This window comes from Electrophorus electricus, chromosome 1 (genome assembly GCF_041902795.1).
Source record: "Electrophorus electricus isolate QZ-2024a chromosome 1, ASM4190279v1, whole genome shotgun sequence".
NCBI classification, from domain to species: domain Eukaryota; kingdom Metazoa; phylum Chordata; class Actinopteri; order Gymnotiformes; family Gymnotidae; genus Electrophorus; species Electrophorus electricus.
Genome location: NC_137497.1, coordinates 19,036,221 through 19,046,220, shown reverse-complemented (window position 1 = coordinate 19,046,220; position 10,000 = coordinate 19,036,221). Strand labels below are relative to the sequence as shown.

The 10,000-nt window shown below is 41.9% G+C and overlaps 1 protein-coding gene across 1 annotated transcript in view; it reads left to right on the top strand.

Moving 5' to 3' along the window:
* Window positions 1-9,361: 9,361 nt before the first annotated feature.
* The window catches only part of LOC145657433 (NLR family CARD domain-containing protein 3-like), a 1,981-nt gene continuing 1,342 nt past the window's right edge, over window positions 9,362-10,000 (top strand). The window contains exon 1 of the mRNA XM_081711931.1: window positions 9,362-10,000. This exon is cut by the window's right edge and continues 1,130 nt beyond it. Coding sequence (XP_081568057.1) covers window positions 9,371-10,000 — 630 coding nt within the window. The 5' untranslated portion in view covers window positions 9,362-9,370.

Genomic DNA, 10,000 nt, shown 5'->3' with positions numbered 1-10,000 from the left:
ACTGGCTTGGTTCTTTCTAAAGAGAAAAAAGGTGCAACCAGATTATTGTTCAGATAGAAACAGACAGTGTGTGTACAGGTGAACTCCAGTGAAGAAACAGAGAGTGTGTGTACAGGTGTATTTATAGTAATAACATTGCTTATTATGATGAGCTACAGTGATGAAAACTGCAGTAGTGAAACAAGAGATAAAGTGAGTGTTTTAACATAAATTAATGTTATCTGCTGTTCTGTAAACTCTGGACATCCTGATGAAGACAGAACCAGACATTCTTCCTGAAGACTTGCAGACTGAACCCAGTAAAGGTAACACTGTCCTCATGTTTCGTAGATATTGCTGTAATCTCGTGTGTTTCTCTCTGTTAGTAATTATGACCTTCAGTAAGATTCATAAAACCAACCATACGGCCAGATTCAGAAAACCAATCATGTAAACTTAAGGTCAAATTCACATGCCAGAATGCCTAGATCTGCAAGACTTATTAAAAGTCCACATTCCTGGAATACTGGATTTTAACCTTTCCTGTACAAATTGTTCGCTTTGCACTGCAACAAGACCAAACTCAAATAAGGGAAATATTCTTTATTAATTCTCATGAATCCAACAAGATATTTGATTGTGTGGACTATGAATCCACAGTGCCCCTTAGTGACTGTAAAAGGTTCTTCAACCTGAACTGTTCTGAGTCCCTCTTTATAAATGTATGTTAACTTTCCCTGTTTTTGAAAGGCTCTGAGCTCGAGCAGAGATGGAGTCCCAGTATGGTGAATGCAGTTTACCTATGAATTAACCTGTCATTGCTGTATTCGCATATTAACCTTTATACTTGCTATTATGTGATTACCTCTTCATTTCAAGTATAATAGACAGAGGAACACTATTTGATCTATTAATATGAGAACAGTTATAATATTTGTGTAACAATCATGCTTTCTCTTAATGAAAAATGTAACTGTTTCCTATATATAGTTATGAGCTTTATATTGGTGGTAAGAACTTTTTCTTTTCATTTAGAAATATGTGGACTAAGTGCTCAGGTGAAATTAGTGTGATAAAATTGTTCCCACCACAGACCTCTCTCGACGGAGACACACATTTATTAACGTAAAAAAGAAAAGATAAACAACACACGCTAAAGGCATTCACACGTAACATCCAGTACAACATGAACATCTACTGTGAACACACCTAACATTTAACATGAACAATGACCGACTGCAAACTACATACAAACAGGCATTTAAATACATACATAAATGAAACCAAGAACTGGGTGCAGGTGTGTGCTAAAAGGGGGCGTGGTTACAAACAAGTCAGCATGAACAGTTAACAGTGAGCCCACTGCACGCGGTGGGCCATACCACGTGATCAGAGGGAAGGGGAGCGTACCATGACAAGACGATTACCACCCAACCCCAAGTATCAATATATCAGTATGTGTTCCAGTTGTTTATTCCCCCTTTCTTTCCTTTTTACTATATTGAATTAATCGTGTCTTGTAAGCTAACTCGAGATAAATGCCTGACTGAATCAAAGCCTGAGATTGAGACAAAGAAACTATGAATATGCATGAACAGAGCTGTTGAGCCAATCCTTCCATGCTGCCCCCGAGATCAGTAGTTAAAAATCAATTCTCAGTATCAGACAGTCAGTTCAAACTCTACAAGAAGTAACTTAAAGGCTGCACCTCTCATGAGAAGAATTACATAATTATAACAGTGTTTTATTTTATATGTTTGTCTTAGACCCAGTCTGCAAATCTTTCTAAACTCATTTCATTTGCTCTTCACTACACCGTCAACTTAATCATCTTCTTTTTGTTGTTGGTAGAATTAGGATTTGTTCTGTTTGGCCAACCATAATTAGTTTTAATATAGCCAACCGCCAGCCTTAGGTTTAAAACAGTCTACATCACCCGCCTACAAGCTTGTGTGCTTCCTGAAATACCTTTCCTAAATCTCAGGAACTCTGGCGAAGTTCAGGGCTGTCCAAAAGATTCGGCCCAGCCCATTTTGCCATCTCGGAAAAACTTGGGTGATGAGCTAGGGTCACTGACAGTGACCACACTGACAGTGTGTGTGGTGTAAATTCATCCAGAATTCAGCCACTCCGAAGCTCTGCAAACTCTCCCTGAGCAGAGTGATCATCTGACCCTTGACTGACCTCGAAACACAAGATCATCTACTTCATTCACAGGATAAGCTCTGGGTGCCAGCCATGATCCGTCATTCACATAAATAATTCTATACAGATTTATTTTTCTCTCCTGTTAGCTCAGATAGTAACCTCAGGTCTAAGTTCCCGTTAGAATTCCCCAGATAGGTTGTCTTCCCTTTCAGACATTTTTACTCAATTCTCGCTAATTAATTAATTTAGCCATAGTAGCCTCTTGCCTAGTTAGCTTTAACTAAGTTGTGTGTGTAGGTCTGGGTCACTTGATTACTCAATCCACTTTATTGGAAGTCATTCTTCTCTGCTCATCTCATCACGGGACGCTCCCCCCCCCCACAAGTCACGTGGTACGGCCTGCCACGTGTGGGGGTTCACTCTTGTTTGTAGCCACAACCCTGTGATGGCACGCACCTGTGTAGGGTTTAACGTTGAGTGTTTGTCTGCCCATTTAAACCACCGTCAGTGCCTTAGGTCATTGTTTGTTAGCATAATGTTAGTATCCATGTCTGTGTAGCCCACGTTATTGTCTGTATAGCCTATGTTATCCTTAGCATTAAGTGTATTTATGTTCACTGTTAATGTTATGTGTGAGTGCCACCCTTCTCTTAAATATTTAATGTCATTAAATGTACAAAAGTCGAGGGAGTCTGTGCGTCCTGTTCCACGCCCTGCGGCATTCGGGCAAATGTCACACATCTTATTTAAATTTTTTTCTTTTTTTCCTTTTTTCTTTCTTCCCTCTTTCCCTTTTCATTTGTCCACAAGTCCGCTAAATATTTGTTTTATTCATTAATCAGTAAACTTCACATTTATTAATTAAGTTGGATATAATGGCAAGTATATTTGAAACAATGGCATTCGGTCCCTGCACAAAATCTGAACTAATTTAATTTGGTAATTAATTGGTAATAAATGATAATCTTTTCCCTACGTTCACTCCTCACTACATCACTCACACAGCACACTTCACCCAACACACTCACATTCACTCCTCACTACATCACTCACACAGCACACTTCACCCAACACACTCACATTCACTCCTCACTACATCACTCACACAGCACACTTCACCCAACACACTCACATTCACTCCTCTCTACATCACTCACACAGCACACTTCACCCAACACACTCACATTCACTCCTCACTACATCACTCACACAGCACACTTCACCCAACACACACATTCACTCCTCACTACATCACTCACACAGCACACTTCACCCAACACACTCACATTCACTCCTCACTACATCCCTCACACAGCACACTTCACCCAACACACTCACATTCACTCCTCACTACATCACTCACACAGCACACTTCACCCAGCACACTCACATTCACTCCTCACTACATCACTCACACAGCACACTTCACCCAACACACACATTCACTCCTCACTACATCACTCACACAGCACACTTCACCCAACACACACATTCACTCCTCACTACATCACTCACACAGCACACTTCACCCAACACACTCACATTCACTCCTCACTACATCACTCACACAGCACACTTCACCCAACACACTCACATTCACTCCTCACTACATCACTCACACAGCACACTTCACCCAACACACTCACATTCACTCCTCACTACATCACTCACACAGCACACTTCACCCAACACACTCACATTCACTCCTCTCTACATCACTCACACAGCACACTTCACCCAACACACTCACATTCACTCCTCACTACATCACTCACACAGCACACTTCACCCAACACACACATTCACTCCTCACTACATCACTCACACAGCACACTTCACCCAACACACTCACATTCACTCCTCACTACATCCCTCACACAGCACACTTCACCCAACACACTCACATTCACTCCTCACTACATCACTCACACAGCACACTTCACCCAACACACTCACATTCACTCCTCACTACATCACTCACACAGCACACTTCACCCAACACACTCACATTCACTCCTCACTACATCACTCACACAGCACACTTCACCCAACACACTCACATTCACTCCTCTCTACATCACTCACACAGCACACTTCACCCAACACACTCACATTCACTCCTCACTACATCACTCACACAGCACACTTCACCCAACACACACATTCACTCCTCACTACATCACTCACACAGCACACTTCACCCAACACACTCACATTCACTCCTCACTACATCACTCACACAGCACACTTCACCCAACACACTCACATTCACTCCTCACTACATCACTCACACAGCACACTTCACCCAACACACTCACATTCACTCCTCTCTACATCACTCACACAGCACACTTCACCCAACACACTCACATTCACTCCTCACTACATCACTCACACAGCACACTTCACCCAACACACACATTCACTCCTCACTACATCACTCACACAGCACACTTCACCCAACACACTCACATTCACTCCTCACTACATCCCTCACACAGCACACTTCACCCAACACACTCACATTCACTCCTCACTACATCACTCACACAGCACACTTCACCCAGCACACTCACATTCACTCCTCACTACATCACTCACACAGCACACTTCACCCAACACACACATTCACTCCTCACTACATCACTCACACAGCACACTTCACCCAACACACACATTCACTCCTCACTACATCACTCACACAGCACACTTCACCCAACACACTCACATTCACTCCTCACTACATCACTCACACAGCGCACTTCACCCAACACACTCACATTCACTCCTCACTACATCACTCACACAGCACACTTCACCCAACACACTCACATTCACTCCTCACTACATCACTCACACAGCACACTTCACCCAACACACTCACATTCACTCCTCTCTACATCACTCACACAGCACACTTCACCCAACACACTCACATTCACTCCTCACTACATCACTCACACAGCACACTTCACCCAACACACACATTCACTCCTCACTACATCACTCACACAGCACACTTCACCCAACACACTCACATTCACTCCTCACTACATCCCTCACACAGCACACTTCACCCAACACACTCACATTCACTCCTCACTACATCACTCACACAGCACACTTCACCCAGCACACTCACATTCACTCCTCACTACATCACTCACACAGCACACTTCACCCAACACACACATTCACTCCTCACTACATCACTCACACAGCACACTTCACCCAACACACTCACATTCACTCCTCACTACATCACTCACACAGCACACTTCACCCAACACACTCACATTCACTCCTCACTACATCACTCACACAGCACACTTCACCCAACACACTCACATTCACTCCTCACTACATCACTCACACAGCACACTTCACCCAACACACACATTCACTCCTCACTACATCACTCACACAGCACACTTCACCCAACACACACATTCACTCCTCACTACATCACTCACACAGCACACTTCACCCAACACACTCATTCACTCTTCACTACATCACTCACACAGCACACTTCACCCAGCACACTCACATTCACTCCTCACTACATCACTCACACAGCACACTTCACCCAACACACACATTCACTCCTCACTACATCACTCACACAGCACACTTCACCCAACACACACATTCACTCCTCACTACATCACTCACACAGCACACTTCACCCAACACACTCATTCACTCCTCTGTCTATTCCTGCACTGTGAACATAAACCATTGAACATGTTTGTGAACCTTCAGTAATCTGTAGTCTGTTGTCTGGATTCAGGATGGACAACATTTCAAAACTACTGCTGGACATTCTAGAAGAGCTGAAGATAGAGGACCTGAAGAGGTTCCAGTGGCATCTGACCAACAGTGTAGAAGATGACAAATGCATCCCAAAGTCCCATCTGGAGAATACAGACAGACTTGACACTGTGGACAAGATAGTGCAGAAATATGACCCAGATGGAGCTGTGGAGATCACACTGATCATCCTGAAGAAGATGAACCACAACCAACTGGCTGAGAGCCTGAGAATCAAACAAAGTGAATATAAAGCAGGTGAAATCATGTTCACTTTTTAAACTTAGTATTTCAGGATTTTATATGCTGATAGCATTTGGTTTTGTTTTGTTAGTGAACTCAATAGACAAAGAATGTAGTGGAAAACAATGCTTAGTTAATTTATACACAACGCACAGCCAGTGACATGGGCAGGGAGGGAGGGAGACGTGAGTGGTGAGGTCAAGAGTCTTTATTGCCCTGTGTGCTGAGGTCAAGAGTCTTTATTGCCCTGTGTGCTGAGGTCAAGAGTCTTTATTGCCCTGTGTGCTGAGGTCAAGAGTCTTTATTACCCTGTGTGCTGAGGATCAGAGTCTTTATTGCCCTGTGTGCTGAGGTCAGGCGTCTTTACTACCCTGTGTGCTGAGGTCAGGTGTCTTTATTGCCCTGTGTACTGAGGTCAAGAGTCTTTATTGACCTGTGTGCTGAGGTCAGGTGTCTTTATTGCCTTGTGTGCTGAGGTCAAGAGTCTTTATTGCCCTGTGTGCTGAGGTCAGGTGTCTTTATTGCCCTGTGTGCTGAGGTTAAGTTTCTTTATTGCCCTGTGTGCTGAGGTCAAGTGTCTTTATTGACAGCACTGGGGTAGAAACTGTTCTTCAGCCTGACCGCACTCGGGTAGAAATTGTTTTTCATGTTATCCTAACACTTAGGTGCAAACACCAGATCATTGGGACTAAAACCTGTGCTGTCCTGAACAACTTCACAAATGGCAAATAATAACCATGGGAGACCTTCTTCAGTCAAGCTCTACACAATAAGACTGTAGAAGAGACCACAATGGAACTTCTCCACACATCACCTCCAGCCAAATCATCATATACAATAACAGTGTCAGCAGGCACTGGAAGTGATGGGCACACACCCACCACAACTGTCAGTTACACAGTCAGAAGAGAGGAGTAAAGGCACCTCAGTAAAACCCATGTTGACACCCCTCACCAACACTTGATGTCCTGTAGCTGTTTGGTCAGACAGACTGAGCAACTCCAGTGTCTCTGAGGATGAAACGGGGACACCACACTCCTGACCAGAGAGAGATACAATTCCCTCTGTAAGAAAAGGACTATATTGTTGCACTTGAACAGAATGTAGAATCAGAGCCAAATGCTGCTGTCACTAACGCTCCTCCCCCCACAAGTCACATGGTATGGCCTGCCATGTGCAGGGGGATTCATATGTGTACTGTTTTGTAACCATGCCCCCTGGGCTTGCACACACATGCACAGGATTTAATGTTGTGTTAGTTTGTCTATTTAAACACCTGTCTGTGTCTGCACCCTTGTTGGTCATTGTAACTATGTAGCTATGTCGCTACTTTTGTGTAACTATCGATATATGTAAACATCGCTGTAGCCATAATCACCATTATCACCATTTCATGTGTATATGTTAGTAGTCAAATGTTCGTGTTATCATGTTCACAATAGATGTTGTATGTGAGTGCCACCTTTGTCGTCTGTGTAATGTTAATAAATGTCTTGCACTGTTGAGGAAGTCTGTGTGTCAGCGTTACGGCCACTATGCCACTATGTAGAATAGCTGGCCAATATTCTCTTCTAGTTCACTTTCCCTTAGTGTTTACATATTTACTTCAAATATTCAAAGAACCTTATGTTCTTTTATAAGTGATCTCAATTAATTTACAAAGTAGAATGAGGCAAAACTCAAAATCATCTGGTATATTAATAAACAAACATTGCAAACAATAAGTTTTGAATAACAAATGTTCATTAGTAACAATGACACAAGGGATGTCATTCTCAGTTTAAACATGAGCAAATCAAAAATGTAGTCCAGTAATGATGAACAACGTGTTTGGCACAGACTGTATAACTTACAAAATGCATAATAACAAATGTGCAGGTCTTCTCAAACATAGCAGTCACAACCAAAAATTGCACACAGGACTCACTCACAGTTAATAAAGTGGGTTTTGTGTTTTATATTTTCTGCTCTTTACTCTGATGTCTTCTCTCACAGGTGGAGACAAATGTGAAGTTTCGACTGCTAAGAGTCCAGCAGGTAAATTCAACCCAGTCACACTTTTAGGCATGAAAATATATTAAACTTTAAACAATATGAATATATATATTACAGCTTTAAACAACATGACAGTAGTGTATGTGATGTGCGTATGTAAACGATGACAGTAGTGCATGATATTCATCGTTCACACACGCACATCACATACATTACATATACTATTGTCAGCCTGCAGTTATTATACAGTCCCTCAGATACAGCACGTTATAGTTCTGAAAATAAATAAACCTCAAAATTATTGCACAGCTTCAAATGTTGTTACACCTGTTAATATAATTCCACAGTCTAAAAGAATTGTAGCTGTCTAGATCTAGCTACTTAAATCTTTATTGAAGAAGGTATGAGCACATTTTTTAAATGATTCAATTACATACAGGAACTGTAAAGGTTAAAGCACGACAATAGTGAGAAATCTCCCTAACAGCATGAGGAAGAAACCTTGAGAGGATACAAGAGTCAAAAGTTTGGGGGCATCCTCCTCTGTTTGACATCCAGCACCTCAACAGAAACAATACAAACAATAAAGAACAAAATACCTCGTCATTAACACACTGAACACTGGTAGACACGTCACCTCTCCAATAGTGTTTCAGTACCTTGTCATTAACACACTGAGCACTGGTAGACACGTCACCTCTCCCATAGTGTTTCAGTACCTCATCATTAACACACTGAACACTGGTAGACATATATAACCTGTTACAGCCCAGCATACATAAGACAGTTAGTGCACAAGTAAAGCCCTGCACACACTCTGTGGTTATGAACTAATGGAGGTAGCACTGACCAAAGAGAGAAGGCAAAGCAGAGCTGCAGAAAATAAGAACTAAGATCCAGCTTGGTTCAGTTAAAGACTCATTGAGCCATTACAGACTGTTCCATCTCATAACAATGATCAAAACTTTGAATATCATTTGGAGTCTTTTTGATGTCTCCTTCTTTGGTAGTACTACTGATAGTTATTCTACTCTGCAGTGGTAAACAAACTTCAGAGAGAACATGATATAAAGTTAACATTTTGAAACTACACTAAACAGGCACTTTCCTTATTCACAGGTTATATGAATCACAACTTTTTTCTTCCCACTTTTTAACAGGTGGAGGAAAAAATGATCTCAGTAGTAGGAGAATGAAAATAAAATATAAGGAAAAATATGAGAAGTTGTATGAGGAGGCTACAATAGAATGTGATCGTGTGCCTATAAAAGACACTTACACTGAAGTTTACATGATCAAAGGATGCACAGGAGGAGTGAACACAAAGCATGAAGTGAGACAGGTGGAGGACTTTTACCCCAAAACAGAAGAAACACCAGTCACACTCAGTGACCTCTTCAAAGTGCAGTCTACTGAAAACAAGCGTGGTACTAAAGTCCTGACATTGGGAATAGCTGGAGTGGGAAAAACAGTCTCTGTGCACAAGTTCATTCTTGACTGGGCTGAAGAGAAGTGCAACCAGGACATAAATTTTATCATGTACCTCCCATTTCGAGAGCTGAACTTGATCAAGGATGAAAAGTACAGCCTCTCAAAACTACTTCTTTACTTCCATCAAGAACTCCATTCTGGAGATGAAAAGGAGATATTAAATGAAAAACTTCGGCTGCTTTTCATACTGGATGGACTGGATGAAAGTAGAATTCCTCTAGATCTTCATCAGAAGAAAGTATCTAATGTGAATGAGAAGACTACTCTTGATAAACTAATAACAAACCTCATAAATGGAGAACTGCTTCCTTCTGCTCTCCTCTGGATCACT